The sequence below is a fragment of the Daphnia pulex genome, chromosome 7 (assembly GCF_021134715.1).
Source record: "Daphnia pulex isolate KAP4 chromosome 7, ASM2113471v1".
NCBI classification, from domain to species: Eukaryota; Metazoa; Arthropoda; class Branchiopoda; order Diplostraca; family Daphniidae; genus Daphnia; species Daphnia pulex.
Window position 1 is genome coordinate 1,750,455 of NC_060023.1, and position 18,388 is coordinate 1,768,842.

The 18,388-nt window shown below is 39.7% G+C and overlaps 3 protein-coding genes and 1 long non-coding RNA gene across 6 annotated transcripts; all 4 read right to left on the minus strand.

The window, feature by feature from the left end:
- Positions 1 to 207: 207 nt before the first annotated feature.
- LOC124197280 lies at positions 208 to 3,142 on the minus strand. Of its 2 annotated transcripts, none has more exons than XR_006876068.1 (7): positions 2,985 to 3,142; positions 2,738 to 2,878; positions 2,428 to 2,645; positions 2,153 to 2,343; positions 1,946 to 2,085; positions 1,567 to 1,762; positions 208 to 1,418 (listed from the first exon to the last, which is right to left on the minus strand). It is a non-coding gene; the product is annotated as an uncharacterized LOC124197280 (long non-coding RNA). The 2 variants fall into 2 exon arrangements; XR_006876067.1 differs by having other exon boundaries at positions 208 to 1,464.
- Positions 3,143 to 4,453: 1,311 nt separating this feature from the next.
- Positions 4,454 to 5,799, minus strand: LOC124197261 (repetitive proline-rich cell wall protein 1-like). Its single transcript, XM_046592641.1, has 3 exons — positions 5,680 to 5,799; positions 5,077 to 5,514; positions 4,454 to 5,007 (listed from the first exon to the last, which is right to left on the minus strand). Exons 1-3 carry the CDS (start codon positions 5,683 to 5,685, stop codon positions 4,522 to 4,524), a joined length of 930 nt encoding a protein of 309 aa, XP_046448597.1. The 5' UTR covers positions 5,686 to 5,799; the 3' UTR covers positions 4,454 to 4,521.
- Positions 5,800 to 8,413: 2,614 nt separating this feature from the next.
- On the minus strand, positions 8,414 to 13,788 carry LOC124197239. 2 transcript variants are annotated; one of them, XM_046592600.1, is made up of 6 exons: positions 13,531 to 13,788; positions 13,362 to 13,422; positions 13,165 to 13,289; positions 11,299 to 13,010; positions 9,607 to 11,235; positions 8,414 to 9,540 (listed from the first exon to the last, which is right to left on the minus strand). In XM_046592600.1, the coding sequence occupies exons 5-6, from the start codon at positions 10,418 to 10,420 to the stop codon at positions 8,546 to 8,548; spliced, it is 1,809 nt and encodes a 602-aa protein (XP_046448556.1). In that variant the 5' UTR covers positions 10,421 to 11,235; positions 11,299 to 13,010; positions 13,165 to 13,289; positions 13,362 to 13,422; positions 13,531 to 13,788; the 3' UTR covers positions 8,414 to 8,545. The 2 variants fall into 2 exon arrangements, with proteins under 2 accessions (XP_046448556.1, XP_046448558.1); XM_046592602.1 differs by having other exon boundaries at positions 13,362 to 13,418; positions 13,531 to 13,587.
- A 578-nt stretch (positions 13,789 to 14,366) lies between these two features.
- Positions 14,367 to 18,043, minus strand: LOC124197232 (transcriptional regulator ATRX homolog). The gene is made up of 12 exons (XM_046592576.1): positions 17,813 to 18,043; positions 17,446 to 17,754; positions 17,297 to 17,374; positions 17,086 to 17,238; positions 16,788 to 17,027; positions 16,431 to 16,725; positions 16,088 to 16,369; positions 15,688 to 16,026; positions 15,352 to 15,611; positions 15,050 to 15,291; positions 14,889 to 14,967; positions 14,367 to 14,819 (listed from the first exon to the last, which is right to left on the minus strand). The coding sequence occupies exons 1-12, from the start codon at positions 17,870 to 17,872 to the stop codon at positions 14,481 to 14,483; spliced, it is 2,676 nt and encodes an 891-aa protein (XP_046448532.1). The 5' UTR covers positions 17,873 to 18,043; the 3' UTR covers positions 14,367 to 14,480.
- Positions 18,044 to 18,388: the final 345 nt, after the last annotated feature.

The window sequence follows — 18,388 nt, forward strand, 5'->3', positions numbered from 1 at the left end:
AAGTAACTTGAGTTGAAAATACAAACTTCACAAATTTAGAGTAAACTTGTAACAGTCTTTCGTAATTTAACCTGAAAATGGAGTTTTTCCAATTACCAGAAAGTTTCCGAATGCGAGCGACTAGAGCAAGTCACCTCCACCAGATTTGAAATTAAGTCCCATCGCAATGGCTTGGAGGTGTAAAGAGAAGTCTTACATGATTGAAGATTACCCTCATTAAAATATTTATTTTCTCATTTAAGAACAACCACAATACCAGTGACTAGTATGATGACCGACAAAACTGAACACTATTAAATCAAACTGAAATTTCGACTAGTATTTAGTAGACTTTCTCTAGAAGAAGCGTAGGTCGTGGAGTAATATCCAAATGCTTTAGTGGTGTAGTAACTCGGGGCAGAGTAATACTTTGGAGATTCAAAGTAGTAGCTGGGACCAGTGTAGGTTACATTGTGATACTCAGGGGCCTTGGTGGTGTAGTAAAACGGATCCTCTTGTTTGGTGTTGGTTGGAGCAGAGTTAATCTTGGGTTCCTCTGTGTAGTAAACTAGGGCAGCATACGTCATTGGGTAATATTCGGCCTTTTCGGTGTAGCACTTGGCAGCTTCGGTTTAATAGCTAGGGGCAGCGTAGGTTTGTGGTGTAGTAAACTGGAGACTCAAGAGTAGTATTTCGGTTCAACGTAGAATTAACGACCATCCGCTGTGTAGTAACTAGTAAGTAGGTACTAAGTAGTACTGGGCCTCCACAGTTGTAGTTTCGTAGCTCGGGCAGATAGAATTTGGGCGCTTCGTTGTAGTACTCTACCGCTTTGGTGGTATAATAAGCTGGAGCTTCGGTGTAGTGGCTAGAAACAGTAGTAGTTGAAACTAGGTGTAAAAGGCTGGGACAGCACAAGTGGTGGTGTAGTACTCCGGTGCCTTGGTGGTGTAGTACTCCGGTGCCTTGGTGGTGTAGTACTCCGGTGCCTTGGTGGTGTAGTACTCCGGTGCCTTGGTGGTGTAGTACTCCGGTGCCTTGGTGGTGTAGTACTCCGGTGCCTTGGTGGTGTAGTACTCCGGTGCCTTGGTGGTGTAGTACTCCGGTGCCTTGGTGGTGTAGTACTCCGGTGCCTTGGTGGTGTAGTACTCCGGTGCCTTGGTGGTGTAGTACTCCGGTGCCTTGGTGGTGTAGTACTCCGGTGCCTTGGTGGTGTAGTACTCAGCCTCTTTGTTGAGGCAACTCGGGGCAGCGTTATACTTCAAGGCTTCGATGTAGTAGCTCGGGGCATCATAAGTTGTGGTATAATATTCTGCAGCCTTGGTGGTGTGGTAACCGGTTGTTGCGTATGTTGTTGTTGTGTAGGAAGGCGGCGGCGTTGCGGCTTGGTATCCGCCATACTCAGGACGTCAGGAGACATCGATACACCAATGGTTGACCTAGCCATCAACGATACAACATACAGCAGCAGTACACCATAGTTAACTAGATGGTAAATTATTACAACATTTACATTCAATAACTGGCATATTAAAACTGAGAAAAAAAAATAAATTGATACAAAACTATACGTAATAGAATATTTACCCATGATAGCGTACTGAAAATACGACGAAGAATGCAGATAGTGACAAATATTGCGCTGCAGTCCTTCACCCATGTTGCATGCATGCATTGCCAATCATATGCTCTCTAGCCAATCGCCCTGATACAACAGCATGGTCATGATGTTCCACACGACGACGATCCAATTTGATATCATAAAAGCAGGCAGCATCTTTGGCTTAATAAAAAATCAAGTCCAAAACCAAAAATTAGAATCTAAATTTACCACCAAAAGTGTAAAATTACTTTACAAAAACTTCATATACTATCTAGCAATATCAGAGCAGTCAATGTTGGTTGAGTTTTAATCACACACTGTATTAAAATTAATATGAAATGAAAAATGTTCAAGGATTCTTACCAACCAGACGTTTGATCTGCTTCAAGCTCAGCATTGACTCGATAACCGCCAAAATTGGAATCGATTTCCAAACCAGAAGCGACAGCCAAATCCGTGTTTGCGTTCAAACCGACAGCAACCATAACATGATCAGTTTAAACCTGATGAAATAATTTTTCGATTTTAATTAACATCGCTAACAAAACATGTATTGAAATAACTGTTTACCTTTCGACCATTGTTAAAGATCAATGGAACCTTGTTGTCTTCCAAGCTTGCACCCTCAACATTAGCTTTGGGCAACACATTAACACTTTCTGCATTCAACTTCTCGGTTGTCCATTCGCTCATTTAGGGAGGACTCGACCTAATACCGTCCTCAGCAAAAACTTTGAGCACCTTCAGTCCGTTACTTTTGGCTAAATGTAAAAAAATTTCCCATTAAGCAACTTGCGTCAAATAACTTGACTAGATTCTTCAACACGAGGTTAATACTCAGATACCTCGGTGTAGTAGCTGGGAGCAGAGTAGTACTTGGGAGCCTTAGTGTAGTAGGCTGGAGCAGCATACGTAGTTGTGTAGTACTTGGGAGACTCGTTGGTGTAGCACCTGTGCGCTTTGGTAGCGTAGCTCGGGGAAGAATAATACTTCCGAGGCTTCGGTTTAGTAGCTCGGAGCAGCATCAGTTGTTGTGTGTAGTGCAGCACGACGGCATAGTTTACTAGACAATGTTCAATAAAATCGGGCATATTAATGCATAGAAAGGAAATAGAAATTGATATAAAACTCGATTTAAAAATACAAAATATTTACCCCTGATTGAGAACTGGTAATAACACCAAGAGTGCAGTTGCCGTGTCAGAGATGCTCACTCGATTGATTTCTATCGCCTTCTCTCTTTCGGGCTCGGCATCAACGATACAACACCCAACAGCAACCCAACGCCATTATCAACTAAACAATCAAGGATTTGTAAATTAGTTTTCGAACATAACTGGTCATATACAACTAAAAAAAATATAGAATTGATTCACGGCTCGGTATAAAATTGAATACTTACCCATGATTGCAAAATGATATTAAAACGAAGAGAGCAGTTGTTGCCGTGTCGGAGATCTTCACTCGACTGACTTCAATGGCATTTTCTCTCTCCTTTTATACGATTTTTTTCTCACCCTCACCCCCTAAGCCTTGCGGCTATTGCACCTGCTTGATAATGGTGCAACACGTGTCGTTCTCACCCAACCTCTTCACCATTGCATGACACGTAATGATCTCCATGACCTTCGATTGAAGAAAACTAGCTTTTCCTTCTGCAGGTTGACGTTGTTGGGGATGGGTCTACAACAACCAATATTAAAAACAAAACAAAATGGATGTAACACGTCTCGTTCTAACCCAACCTCTTACACCACTGCATGCCAAGTTTTACGTAATGGTCTCCGTGACCTTCGAGCGTGAAGGACATGCAAACTGGCCTTTCTTTCTGCAGGTTGACGTGGCTGGGGATGGGTCAACAACAACCAATATCAAAATTAATACATCAGAATGAATACATCAAAATGAATACCAAATGGTTGTGGCTTAAAACTCACTTTATACCAATTGACATCTGAGTCATTTGACTCGTTTCTTCAAACACATGATCAATCCAAATTCATTTCATGATGTGCACACAGTTGAGCCTTGTTAGAAACCTTTTTTCGGTCAATAAAAAGAAGTTCTCAAAAGTTGCAAAAATGTTAAAAACTTACTAGCTACATGTCACAATACCCTAATGCCTGATGAAGTCTACAGTCTAGATTAGATAAAAAATTGCATCCAATGAATAAAACAGATGAAAAATTATTTGAAATGCTGTTCAACTTACACATCACCGCTGACATTGGATTTTAGTTTCTTCTCTGCCGCTCTTTAGGCCATTAGGCTGAGGAATAATAACAAGAGAATTCGAGAGTTTAACATGTTAACCATCACTGCAAAATTAAAGGTAAATAAGCTTACCAATAGAGGTTGATACATCACCACTTAATGAAACTTGAGGATTAGTATCTCAACTTAGCAAATAGTAATTTCTAAATAAAACATTGTAGCATTGAATATAATCCTTCATTTTATATGGAATTCTGGAATGTGTTCAATATCTTTCTTTTCCTCTACAAATATTTTCATCACACAGTGTTCAGAACCAGTACTGTGCTTGCTGTCCCTTCATTTCCTTCGCTTTCTCCAAAATTCTAAATAAGAAATCTAAATAAATCACCGGAACTGCTGTCAGCATGATTCATCCTCTCAAATTTACTATAAACAACCTTGGGTTCGTAAAAAAACGGTAAAAACAACGATACTCGAACATAAGAGTCAAACTTTACTCGACTTTACTTTCTACATTAGTTTTCCATGAATATAAACAATATCAATCACCATCTAGTGTTCACAATCGGCAATCAATTTGAATTGTGTACCGGAACTACTGAAAGTAAGATACGCTCTCAGGTTGACACTAAATCTGATCAGATATCACGAGGGTGAAATTGTTTGACGAGTTTATTTTTTAAATAATAATCCCAGAATTAAGACAATGGTATTGTTGGAAATTAGTATTTAGGGGAGGCAGTGGGAGTTTTGTACGCTGGAGTTTTGTAGACCTTAGTGCTGTAGGATGGAGTGCTGTATGCTGGAGTAGTGTAGGCTGGAGTAGTGTACTCTGGCTCTTTGTAGGCAGGGGTAGTATAGGCAGGGGTAGTATAGGCAGGTGTAGTATAGGCTGGAGTAGTGTAGGCGGGAGCGACGTAGGCCGGTTTCTGGTATTCGGGAGCCTGGTAGGCAGGAGCGGCGTAGGAAGCAGAAGCTTTGGATTGGGGCTCCACGTATTCGGGGTACTTGGCTTCACCTTCGTATTTCACGTCAGCGGTGTATCCGTTGGCGTCAGCCTTGTAGGTGACGATCTGGACGCGGCTGTCGGGGAGAACCACACGGTAAGATCCGGTGACAACGTTGTAGTCAGATTTCTCGTTATGCTCAAAGTCATTGTAAGATTCTTTATCCTGGACATCGTATCCGAAGCTGTAGGGTTGAGCGGCCTGAAAATGTTTTTTAATGGATGAAAATTAACTAATGCCATCTGAGTCATTTAATTGAATTTTACTTACGTATGTGACTTCTTCGTATTTAGGGGCCTCGTATTTGGGAGCCTCGTATTTAGGAGCCTCGTACTTTGGGGCTTCGTATTTAGGGGCCTCGTACTTTGGGGCTTCGTATTTAGGGGCCTCGTACTTTGGGGCTTCGTACTTTGGGGCTTCGTATTTAGGAGCCTCGTACTTTGGAGTTTCGTATTTAGGGGCCTCGTACTTTGGGGTTTCGTATTTAGGGGCCTCGTACTTTGGGGTTTCGTATTTAGGAGCCTCGTACTTTGGGGTTTCGTATTTAGGAGCCTCGTACTTTGGGGCTTCGTATTTAGGAGCCTCGTACTTTGGGGTTTCGTATTTAGGGGCCTCGTACTTTGGGGTTTCGTATTTAGGAGCCTCGTATTTAGGAGCATCATAGGAATTGGCAGCAGCAACAGCAAAGAGGGCAATGAGGACGAAGAACTGAATTTAAGAATGAAATTACTTTAGTTTACCGAAATCCTAGTTCTTGTCTTTATCTAATAAATATTTTTGCCTTTATCTATTTAGTCTTTACATCAAATGAATAGAAAAGAAAGGTAAACTAAAATATATATTTTTTTTAATGACTTAAGTTACGATTTTTACCTTCATCTTGGAGGAGTAGGTGACTTGTTTGAAACAGCTAGATAACTGATGCTTTAATACTGATTCGTTCGCGATTTTATAGCAAACAAGAGCGATAGCTAACGGCAATGTGGGAGGGGACGTTTCGGGCTAAATCGGTGTAGAGCGAAAGTAAATGTGTAACTCGGTTACATAACACAGAAAGGTAACCGTAATCTAAAAATACCAAACTATCGAAAAATAAATAAGAGTATTCTTCAGGGCACGGAACGATTCCTTATCTTTTTACTATAAATTTAAAAAAAGGGGAGGGGGGCGGTAGGATTTTCTTATTTCGTTATAAACCTTTCCTTTTTATTTATTTTCGTATTGTTATTTATGGTCGGCTGTGAATCCTAAAATGATGAGTCCATCTAGAAACAATGCCTAACAGAGACATTCTTATTTTAGGGTAAGTTTTCAGATCCTAAATTTAATTCTAATGTTCTCATAACGCGTCTTAACGAGTACAATTTAGGCGCACCCAAAATTCAAGGGGCATTTGAAAATGAAATACATCCTTCTACTAGCTACAGTATGTTGCTAAGAGCTATAAAGCCAATAGGCAATAGCTTATTCAAAATCCGGTCAGTGTCGCAAGTCGTGGGATTCCATATCTCATCAAACCACGCCCAAAGCGGGACTCTCACTTCCATTTGAATGAATGACTCCAATCCAGTAAATTGTATTGAATCACCTTGTACGTACGTCACTTTTACTAGAAAGTCTATCAAGTAGGTCATCTTACGGGAGTATCTGAAGAACAAGTTAAAATTTATCTACTGTTTCCTGACGACAGGGGAATTAATAATTCGGACCTTGGTGCTTCAATCATTCTCAAGATTCATAACATTTAAATGATTACATACAAACTTTCTTCTTTTCTAACCTCTCTCTTGTCCCTACAACTATTTTCTTCGGCATTACTTGATTCAGCAAAACTTAATGACGACGGTAGGGGAAAAGCAACACAGATTAAAAAATAAAACGAAAAAATAATAGTGCCATAAAACGCAATAAAATAAACGAAGGAACTGAATTATCAATGAATTCGTCCCAATTCCCTGATAAAATTGCACTTCCTATAAGTAACCCTATTGTAAAAGCTTTTGTAACACAGTCGATCAAAATTCGACCAAAGATGATTTCTATGTACTTGAGCAAGTTATTTGGAAAGGAGCTTCTGGATTACTCGAAGATTACTTACAATTATTAAGGCAACGTTACAAGTTGACGCCCGCAGGTGGTCATTCTTCAAGCTCCTACGAGAATTCGACCTGGAATCTAAGTAAAAAGAAGGACAAAATTAAATAAGAAAATAGTTCTTTACATTAACACACCCATTAATGATAAAACTTAAAACTTAATTTTTTTACAACAGAAAAACACCTTAGTCTGAAGTATATCCACGTTGATTAAGTAATCGTCCTTACTTCAGTTATTCTGCTTGTCCCCTCTTGTGCAGGATCAATTTCCTTCCAGAGCACCTAGCATTCTTGGGAATCGGGAGAAATAACAATCGCAATAATACGCTGCCTAAAATAAAGAAAAGAAATGCCATTCAGTGTTTCGTCCGACCTTGGTAAGTCCATCCTGGGCATCGAGAATGAAAAGGTATCGGAACAAACTGGACTTCATTGGCGAATCCTGCTCAAAACTGTTTTGAAGCCAGACTCAGTGAGAGAGCAGTCATGATGGACAAATCGAGCAAGTTGCAAGTTCTCTAGTATAATTGAGATTTCATATTTGATTGAATTCTCAAATTCAATTGAATCATTAAGACATTCGAGGTCCATGTTTCACTAACTGACTTGTAACTCAAACGGGAAAAGAATATACGAGTTCAAATTGACTGTTTGTTAAAATTATGCTGGCATAAGGAAAGATAATCAAATCAAGGGTTGTAAACTAAATCGATCTATGGCAATTTTTAAAATTTAACTTTAACGTTTAAATTTATAGAAAATTTAACCCGAAATTTGTTCCTCTCCATGCCATGAAGCAAGTATCCTTAAACAACAATCTAATAGCCACATTTTATTTTGCTACTCAATTAAAAACACACTTCTGTTGTAGAACACTAATCTGGTTTAATACAACTACAAGAAATGTTTTATTCTTTAAAGAGAAACATACCGTGTTGGCGTCGAACCGTAAGGCGATGGTTGAAGGTGTTGTCGGAAGGTGTTGGCGAAATGCTTCACGAGACGCAGTTTGCGGATAATCCAAATTGATGACGATTCTGAAACCACCATGGTGGAACCATAAGATGTTAGGGTTTTTCAAATTGCTTAAACTAAACCTCCATGTACCACAATTGATTTCTCAGACTCCTTCGCACTTCAGGATGACCTTCTCGATTAAGAAACGAATTCCCGGTGAAATCTGTATCCATCAGTAGAACGAGTTGGATCTCTTGATAAAACTGATGCTGTCGACTTGATCTAGAAAACTTTAAAGTAAGACCAACTGGGTAATGGAACTTGTAATGGAAAAATTCCATTTAAAATCCCTGTGAAAAAAAAATTTGATAAAAATAAATTAAGTAAAATTTCCGTAACTGTGGACAGTTTAAGTTCAACGTTAATACTTGTGCAAGATTTGTGTTATTTAGGAATGTAGGGCGAAGAATTGCTTACCGCTACCGGGATAATCATTCTGTCAATCTCAATATTAATATTACATTTTTCAATATTTTTCTATTGATTTAAAGGGCTGAAGTGCTGAAACTTTGTATTGATTTTCTTCAATCCCTACAATAACAAAAATTCACATTTAAAACATTATTAATGGGAAAACTGTAAACACAATATCCTTGATGATGATGGGCAACGTTCCAACAGCAATTCTAAAGTCCAATATCCCTTTTGAGTTGCTTCTTGATGGTGAACAAATCTCGAAAGTATTTTTCCGGAATTTTAGTGCAAGGATAAACGTTGTACATCTTAGCTATTTCTTTATTGTACATTGCAAAAATGTATTCCCTCAAGGGCATTTCTTCGGCGATCCGAGGATTCCTCCACCCAGGAAAAACTTTGGAAAATTCTTTGAATTTGTAAGAGACATCATAATTCCCGTCGAGATAAAATCCACAATCTTTTTCGTATGATTGATTGCACGTATCAGATATTAATTCAAGTGTGTAGCGACGACAATATCCAGAAATACCTCCAGGTTGATGGATCGCGTCATGAGGTCTTAATTCGGTATCATGATTGGCCGACTGGATACACAAACTCTTACACATCCGGCAATAAGCATCGCAACGTGGAAGAGCTGCAGGATCGTTGGAAGTCCTCATGAGTAAAACTACTTTTGGGCTGAGTTCTTTGGCGAATTCCTTTTGGTTTTTCGGAGGTTTAAGATCTCGAAGCATTTGAATCATTTTGCTCGAGCAAGTTTTCTGAAATTCTTCCTTCTCTTCGTTGTCACAGTCGTCGTACTCACCACTGTAATCAATCAGAAATTTGGAAGCCAGGTATTCACTCTGCAGGTAGCCTTTCAAAAATTCGATTCGGAGTTGTTCGATAAATTTCTGGGCCTTTCCTCGGTCAATTGACAACGTAGCTAAAGCCGCATTACTGATAGCTTGTGTTAAATGGCCGATGAAACCTCGCCATTCTTCTTGGGCGTTAGAAATTTTTTCAGCAATGAGTCGGTAAAGCACGTCTTCGTAAAAAACTTTAGGTTTCCTGATGTAGTCAAGCGCTTTGGAAATTTTATCCTCCTCCAGCAGTTCGATTAAATAGAGATCCATATATTTGGACATGAATCTGGCGTCGTACAGCCACCGCTCGTTACGAATTCTTTTCAACGTGCTTTGAATCATTTCCTTTTCGAAAGCTGTCAAAAGGATGAAATAATTAAATTCACAATCAAAAGTTTAAAAATAACTTATTTCTAAATTACCCAGATAAACGTTATGGATTAACGTGTTTGTCATGTTGGCGGCGAACAACTTCGTCTTTTCTACGCCGTGCGAAACCATAACAAAGTACTCATGCAGGCTATCTTTATTGGACTTGAGTTTGGCGTAGACCGAGTTTTCAGCCTCCCACTCTGCTTCAATGCTTTCCATCAGATCGACAATCAGCCTAAGACCGTAGCTGTGCATCATTTGAACCTCCGAGTTGTCGGCGATATTGTACGATGTAATGGTTTCATCCACATCACAGATAACACTAGAAACGATGGTATCGTCATAGCATTGCTTGCCAGCAGCGATCCGGTTGACGGTGGTGAAAACATCTTCGAGACACAAATCGATGGCATTTTTGTTTGTCACTTTTCCAATCACTTTCGAGTACAGCTTCGAACATTTATTCCACACACTTGCCAACACGGACGGATTTGAGACAACGGACGATGTCGGATGCTCTTTAGCCATCCCCAAGTTTTCTTTTTCGATGTTCATTATTTCAATTTTTCTTGTCCGGATCACGTTGCTGTTTTGATAGACTTTTTTGATTTTAGCTCCAATATCTTTTGGAGGGAACTGCTGCTGAGCCTCGTCCACAACGTCGTTGAAAATCTTTTCAAACTTTTCATTCTTCTTCAAGTCGGTCCACTGAGAAGCGTTTGAACTTGCCGTTTTGAACAATTCGTTGATTTCTTGGCGAATTTTCTTTTTGTAATTTTCCACGTGATGCTCGTAGCTAAACAAGGTAACGTAGCTGCTTTTCAAGTTGCACGTCCAGTTTCTGGATTGTTCTATTTTGTTCATTCTCCATAATTCTTGAAACTGCAGACTCCATTTTTCGCGACCTTTTTCCTCCACGATATCTTTCACCTCTTGTCTAAAATCTGTTCAGTCGGCAGGATTTCCTCGCGCAGCTTGTCTACGAACATAGGAAAGAGATCAGTGTTGCCAAAGCCGCCATTTCCCATCGTTTTGCCCTTTTCTTCTATCATTTTCTTCTTGATGCTTGTGAAGGATTTAAGGTAAACTTCAGCTAGTTTTTGTTCAACCTTCTTGTAGGCAACATCCAAGATGTCAAAAGTGATGCGTTCTGTCACTGTGGCAAAATTGAAGGTGAAATTTGCCGAACAAATGCACCTCCAGACATCTTTGATGTACCTGGAAAACTCGTCGATGGATCTGCTTTTCCAAGTTGATCCGTCCTCGTTATGAATCACTCGTCGATGGATATGCTCCCGAAACTGGATGAGCCCTTCGCCGTAAGCTTCATCTGGCACGTCGCCAGGAGGTTTGGATTCCTTCTTGACGTTGCTCAGGATGCAGACGTCGCTATCAGTTGAGTTTGACGTGTCGAGCTTGAAATTACCAAATGGACTCTGAGATTTTAGGTGCGACAGATCGCCAGTTAATTTCCGAACTTGGTGGAATGCATCGTTCAGTGAAGTTCCAAGTGTTTGGATGATACCGTACAACTTGTGTTTCTGCCTAGTTTCGATCCTGTTGTAAACAAAAAACATTCTAGAGCTGAGTCGGCCTCCGTTGTCCTCGGCCAGCTTTGATCCTTGATAGGCCATCATAACAATTGGCAGAATTTCTTTGATGGCGTCGTCGTTCTCCCCCTAAGTTTAATAAGACTCGATTAAAATAATTAATTTCAAATAAATTTTAATATCAAATCAAACCTGAGTGACGATTATGGTCGCGTCCGACAATAAAATACTCAAAGTTGCCATCTGATTGTCGCGCTTTTCTCTTCCGGGCAGGCCGTGATATTCAGGCGCTCGAGTACCTTCCGTATCCAGCAACAAAATATAATCGTATTCAGGACGACCCTCGACGGCCAGTAATTGCATGTTGACGCCACGGGTGCACATTCCAACGCTGGTTCGCATTTGGATGCCGAACATGGTGTTTAACAATGTCGATTTGCCGCTGCTCTGAATACCCATGACGGACAGTACGAAAATGCGCTCTCGTTTCAATTTTCCGATCAACTTCCCAAGTTCGTGTAAAACTTCCGTCACCCATTCCATGTGAATCATAACAACGGGTGGTTTTGCACGAGACAGGCGTCAGCTCGGCGCAATTCACGACAACTTTTGATCTTGTCGTCTTCTTCGCGTAACTTTTCTTCGTTCAAGCAGTGCTCCGATTTGGCCTCTTCATGCTTGGCTTGTTGCCGGTAATTTTTCTGTAAGAGAAATTCAGTTTTCTTCACTTTCCCCAAGTCCTGGACGGATTTGGTAATGCTTGATTTAATTTCTGTCGGGGACACGCATTCCAAAGCGCCGTATTCTTCTCGAAACAAAATGGGAATTTGGCACAACATCAGTCGTTCTTTGGCTGCGTTACATTGTCCTGTTAGTTTATTGATGGTAATTTTAACACTCGATCGCAATATGTTGAGAACTTTGTCGGAAAGTTGGCCGTCTATAAAGAGTCGATGAAATCCGTTTACTTCCTTTATTTGAGGGCGCGTCGTCTCTCGGAGTGACGGTTTCCAAATGCATGTGAATGCATCCAACTTAAGATAAAAGTTTTTGGCATATGTTTCCTGAATGTCTTGTACTGCTCGAATGGAAGGAGATGAATTTCCATTGTCTTCGGTAGAAGCTTCAACGATCAAGAAGTCGGCGAATTCTTGAATAAATGGCCACAACGGTTTGAAATCACCAATGATGTGCGTAACCAAGACGTGATGAACTTCAGAGCTAGATCCTTCCATCAACATGCAGCCGCAACCGATTTCCGCCAACACGCTATTTGAGGACACCGTGCTGGTAGATAAATCGTGACGATGAATGCTTTCGATGTTGAAGAGATTCTTCATTATGTTGCACGTTTGACTCTCGTTCTTCGGTCGACAAGAAATCACAGCGACGCGCATCAAGGACAAGTCTTCACCTAAACGGATGTTTTCAATCCAGGGCAAGGTGATGTGTCTCAGCACTTCCAAATGATGTTTCCTAGAGTCGGGCACGAACAAAGGTATGGCAGTTCTCCTCTCCAGCAACAGACGAAAAATCTCAGCAGCGCCAGCTGCGTCAAATTCGTCGATAAGCTTCAGCAAAGTATCGTACAAGCTCTTTTTAGAAGAACTCTCCACAGAAAGCTGATCACAAGATAGGAGAGCTTCTAAGTCACTGAAATTGGTATCCATTCCGCCATTCTGTTTGTGAGGTTTCATCGAATCCAATGTTAAGCGGAGACGATAACGCAAACAGTTCATTAAGGTTAAGGTGTCTTCATTATTCTCCTGCATGGTTTGACTAATAGGGTTGAAAGGCCGGTCAATTAGAAAGTCAGCATAAGCCTTTTTCATTTTTGGAAAAGACACCTCCATCTCATCTTCACCATCCTGAACTTCTTTCTTGATTTGGTTCATGGACATTTTCTGTAAATTAAGATATAGATAGTTAAACGGCAGTTCTGTAATGTCTGTAACTGCTTTGTAAAGAGACGGCTAAAGTGTGGTCTTTACATATCAGTCCCACAGTCTGGGATACCTAGCCTTCATCGAAATTACAACACAACATGTTTTTTTTTACCTGGATGTATGAATTCGCCTTTACATTGATAGTTCCAATCAGTATGTAGTGATCACATCGAGAATATTGTACTTCGTCAAGAAGTGGTTTTCTAGCAGATCAAGGGGAATTTGAAGAACCCAAAACTGTTAAAATTAATTTTTTAATAGAAAGGTTAAATAGCATATTAAGCATTTCTATTTGTTAAATAGGTTTACCGAAAAAACTATTTCAATCCTTCTCGTCGAAGTCTTGTGATGTAACTTCTTTTATTCCTGTCTTTAGAAAAATTATAGATTATACATAAAGGAAAATCGTAAATATTATTCACATGAAAAATTCGCGCAATTCATGGAAAAATTATACTAATGGATAAATAAAACTTACCTGTAAAGTTCTCACGTTATCTTATGTGTCTGTCCACGACAGAACAACCACAGAACTCCTCAACTCCAGACTCCAGTCCAGTCAAGAACGGTCGCCATTAAAAAAAATTTTAAACGTTGCCAGTTAATTAATAGCTGCTTGCAAGTTGCAGCGGTTGCAGCGTGCAGATCAATTTTTGAAGAAAAAAAAAGGAAAAACCAGGAAAGAAAACTGATCAATGAAATATCTAAGTTCCTGGTTCGCTTATAAGGCTTAATCGCTTTTCTCCGATCTAGAATCCTTGGAGCAAATCTTTGAAGTTGCGAGCTGCACCGGGCATTCCGGAAGAATAATTTGTTATCAATATTTTTCATGGGTAATGATTAGAGAAGCGACAACTGAAAGTTATGCACGGATAAAAACGCCGAGTTGCAACAGGAACGAAGCTTCAACCGCGCAGTCTGTCCATAATATAGCTCAATTTGTTATGAAACAATCCTGTCCAGAAAATTACTACCGTTAGCGAATAAACGACAACCCACACCCATGCCGAACAATTTACAAGAAAGACGGAAAAGATGCCGACTAGACTATTGGCTTTTTCCTAAATTATTTGTTTTGTAGCCAAATCTCCAGCGAATTTTTTTTCTCCTGCTCCCTCATTCATGTAATTTGTCAGCCTTTCTTCACAATGACAAATGTACTGCCATAGTAAGCAAACCGCTGTCTCATGCTTCTTTGGGAGCTTTAAAGAAATCGCAATTGAATAAGTGGTGGCTGATATGGCATCAGAAAATAGTAACAAGGACTTAGGATTAATCGATGGCGTAAAAAATTTGAAAAATCGAAACCAAATGTCATAACCAACCAATGCCCTATATTAAACTGACAATCAAAAATAAAATTTGCTTTCTTCAATCTAAAGAAAAAGAATTTGTGAAAGACCAAACATAGTCTTAAAAAAGCCAACATTAATTTGGGACTTCTTGGCTGGAAACAGGAACTTTTGTTTCTTGGAATATCTTCCATATAGCTTCTCGTTCGGCAGTTTCAATATATTCTTCGGGCCGGTTTTGAAGCAAGGAATCGTGTTCCCGATACGCACCTATCCATTCTTTCATGCGTACTGCGAGGTCACTCAACAATTCATCGTTAGGATGCAAAGAGTTTTCGTGCCCAAGAACAGAGTCCGGTAAACGTAGTTGGCCATCGACATCAAAACTGTACAGGTCAGTCAGATCGTTAGAAGCAAAGTAACGATCCATTTGCTCTTCGTCAACAATACGGCGTGACAATGAAAGCTTGGCGACCTTTGAATTAAACAAAAGCAAAACATGAATAGATGAGGATTTATTAATGACTAGCGCTAGTGTTCTTACTTGACGATAGTAGACTTTTTCCTCCATAGTCCCCTGAGCTACAAAGCGATACACGTAACACGGCTTCTTTTGTCCTAACCTGGATGGATGAAAAAATAAGAAAAAAAAGCATTAGATTCATTTATTAAAGAGCATCTGGGGGCAATTCAATTAACTTGTACCTGTAAACACGGAAGACACTTTGTAGATCTTGCGAAGGGTTCCACGATGCATCAAAGATAATTGCACGATTGGCACCTATCAAATTAATGCCTATACCCCCAGCTCTAGTGGAGATGAGAAACAAGCGAGCCCGGGGATTTTTAGGATCGTTAAATGCACTGCACCATTTCAGACGCTGTTCTGAAGATGTTGAACCATCCAGACGAAAATAGTCTGTGTTGATGCTCCATGTCCCAGAGAACTTGAAAAAAAAATTCAGAATTACAAACTAGAATATTGGGTGGCAAAAGTTATCATTTACCTTAGTTTTATCGGCGCTCCTACTTTGATTCTTAAATTCTTCGATGGCGAGGAATTCTTCAATTAGGTCAAGACTAGTGAGTGACTGGCTAAAAACCAGTAATTTGTCACCAATCACCTCGCAATGCCTAAGAATATCCATCAACAGAAGCATTTTCCCACTATGCTTGATGTTATTGATCTCGTCATCAGAAATCAGATCGGACCACCAAGGACTGCTTGACACCGGGTCCTCTGAATCTTGTATGCACCCGTCGTCTTCTGCAATTAAAAAAACATGCATCAGTTAGTGGATGGCAATAACATAAAAATACCAAGAAGTATTAACAAATTTTACCTAAGTCTGGCTCCTTCGTCCAACTGATATCTTCTTCTTCGTTTTTCGCATTCTTTCTCGTTTTCGAGTCAGGTCGATTCTTTGCATCACGACGACAGAAAGCCAACAGTAAAGCCTTGGGATGAGTCCACACTCGAGAAAGCTGTTGATAGTCGCTGAACAGTCCTGCACTCTCAACTTTACTTCCGGTGGGTTGAATAGCTCCTCCCTTGGTGAAGTTTTCCAAATAATGAAGATACAGTTGGATTTGGAGTTCTGACATCCTCACAGAAACCACATATTCTAATTTAGGTGGTAAAAATGGTGCAAGGACGTTGCTGTCGAAACGCTGAACAGTATCTGACAAAGGATAGAATAAAATAAATAAAAACCACGAGTGGAAATTAAAAAAGGAAATTACTTTCAAGCAGTTTATGAAGAATAAGAGCTCGCCGTTTCATGGCTCGAACATCTGACTGTGTGGAGTCGACAGTTTGTCCTTTTTCCAACACTTTTACAAAGTTTTTACCAAATTCCGTTTTCGTGCCCAGTTGACCAGGATGGACGAATTGAACCATTGTAAAGAATTCAAACAGATTATTTTGAAGAGGTGTGCCAGTTAACATGATTCGTCGTCGAGTAGAAATCTGATTCATAGCTTTGTAAATATCAGAATCCTCATTCTTGAGCAAATGTCCTTCATCTGCCATTATAAAATATGGGTGATGAAAATAAAGATAAACTGATATGATAAATTGTCATACCACAAACGAGAAGATCTGGTCCAGGATCAACTAAAGCTCGCCAGAATAATTCGTCCTGCTCCGAGCGCTTCTTTTTCTGTTTGGTTAGTGTCCGAAACATTTCATATCCAATAATTAAAACTCCCCCGAAATGGAGCCATCTGGTAATCTTTGCCTCCCTTGCCTTGTTGATTTTACTGCTAGCTAACTCGCATACATTCAAGGTTACAAATGTTTCTCCAGGAAGCCAAATTTTGAACTCGTTTTCCCAATTGAAGACCGTGCTAAGTGGACAAACCACCATCACACGATTCACCTACATTTAAAATTTAGATAAATAAACTATTCAGCTTTCACAAAAATATAAACTTTAAATACCTCACATATGGCGTTCGTTAGCACAGTATGAGACAGTGTCACTACCTGCAGGCTTTTGCCCAAACCCATACAATGTGCAAGGACACAGCCAGCACTGGAATTGGTTGTAAAGCAGGCATTCCACATAAACTTTATACCTTCTATTTGATGGTACTTAAGCTTTTCAAACATTTGTTGATTTACAACCACCTGATCTTCATTTTTAATTTGGCTGCCTCTCAACAACACAAACCGATCCATCTGTTGTTTGTAATAGAATGAAAGGAAAGTGCATGCATGTTTAACATATGAATCTTACTTGATGGTGTGGTTCTTCACTTGTTTTCACAACAGTTGATAATGTTGACTTTGAATTAACCACAACTGGATTTACCATGTTATTATTTTGTATATCTTCATATTGATCAACAGCATTCAATGCAAACATAACAGGATCAAAGCCTGCCTGGATCTGCAGGGAAAAAAAAATTAGTTTTGAACATAAATAGCTTGGTTTCAATTTAACCCACTTTAGATTGATTCGATCTTGTAACACGCTTTACTTTTCCTGTATCAGCTACTCCCTGACCAAACAAAGATCCTTCTGTCTAAAATCGAATAAAAATAGAAGATAAATATATTACAATATAAAATGATACCTTACAATATAAAATGATACCTGAATTAGTATGTTAGGTTGCTGCCATGGTGCTGGAGGCTTGTACTCAGGCGGAGGCTGAAATCCTTGTTGGGCCTGCCATCTCATATCATTTCTTAAATGACCTCCTCTTCCACGGTGTTGCCTTTGCGGAACTCCCCTGTATGGCTGAACTGGTCTTCTTTCTGTCAGCAACTTAGAATCTACTGTTTCCTTTGCACGGGTCGGTGGAATTGTTGGGGTAAATTTCTTCTTTGCAACTGGACCAACATTTTCAGTAACTGATGGAATAGACCCTGTCCTACACTCATTTATCAGCCTAATTTTCCTCTAGTTTACGAAAAACGATATGTAGGCATACTTTCATTTCTATTTGTAAATTTCTTACCTTAAAAGGCTGTTGTTGCTGACCACTTCCGGTTGCAGGATCCGAACCTGTGTTACTCATTTATTGAACAGCTTGCAGTTACAATCGTGCAAAATTTATATTAATTTTCTTCAAATAGACAACACAATTATCCATACAGATAAAAAAAAATTTGCAACTGAATTGAAACGAGGTAATCGATCACTTTGCATGAAGCAGAAGCAGCCGAATCGTTGGGTACCTTGACAACGAGAAACGCCCCCTTTTACTTTTTACCGCCATTTTTCCGTATCGAGTATCGAAGTAGTGGACACACCGAAATCGATTTATCGCTGCCATTGTTGAAAAAGGAGGGCTATTCAAAACTTAGAACTAGCCGCCACTAGAGATTTCGCAACAGTTGGTAAAAAAACAGGGAATTTTAAGGAATCGGGAGACAAATGGAAAACTATTTGAAAAATTCCGAAAAGTGAAGGAGGGAAAAATTACACGAAAATTCGTAGCTAGAAATTCTTGAACGAAAAACGGTGAGTTCACCGACCCCTTGTTGACAAATTTGGTGAACAGTTCGAATGGAAAAACGAATGCTAGGAATCG

Bases quoted from the DNA above. Each gene is read 5' to 3' on its own strand.
- LOC124197232 (XM_046592576.1), bottom strand. From the start codon at position 17,872: ATGAGTAACACAGGTTCGGATCCTGCAACCGGAAGTGGTCAGCAACAA. The intron at 17,375-17,445 runs GTATCATTTTAT...ATTCGATTTTAG, and splicing joins AACCTAACATACTAATTCAG to ACAGAAGGATCTTTGTTTGG. The intron at 17,028-17,085 runs GTAAGATTCATA...TACAAACAACAG, and splicing joins GTGAAGAACCACACCATCAA to ATGGATCGGTTTGTGTTGTT.
- LOC124197261 (XM_046592641.1), bottom strand. The intron at 5,008-5,076 runs GTAAGTAAAATT...AAACATTTTCAG, and splicing joins AATACGAAGAAGTCACATAC to GCCGCTCAACCCTACAGCTT.
- LOC124197239 (XM_046592600.1), bottom strand. From the start codon at position 10,420: ATGAACAAAATAGAACAATCCAGAAACTGGACGTGCAACTTGAAAAGC. The intron at 9,541-9,606 runs GTAATTTAGAAA...TCCTTTTGACAG, and splicing joins AATCCATAACGTTTATCTGG to CTTTCGAAAAGGAAATGATT.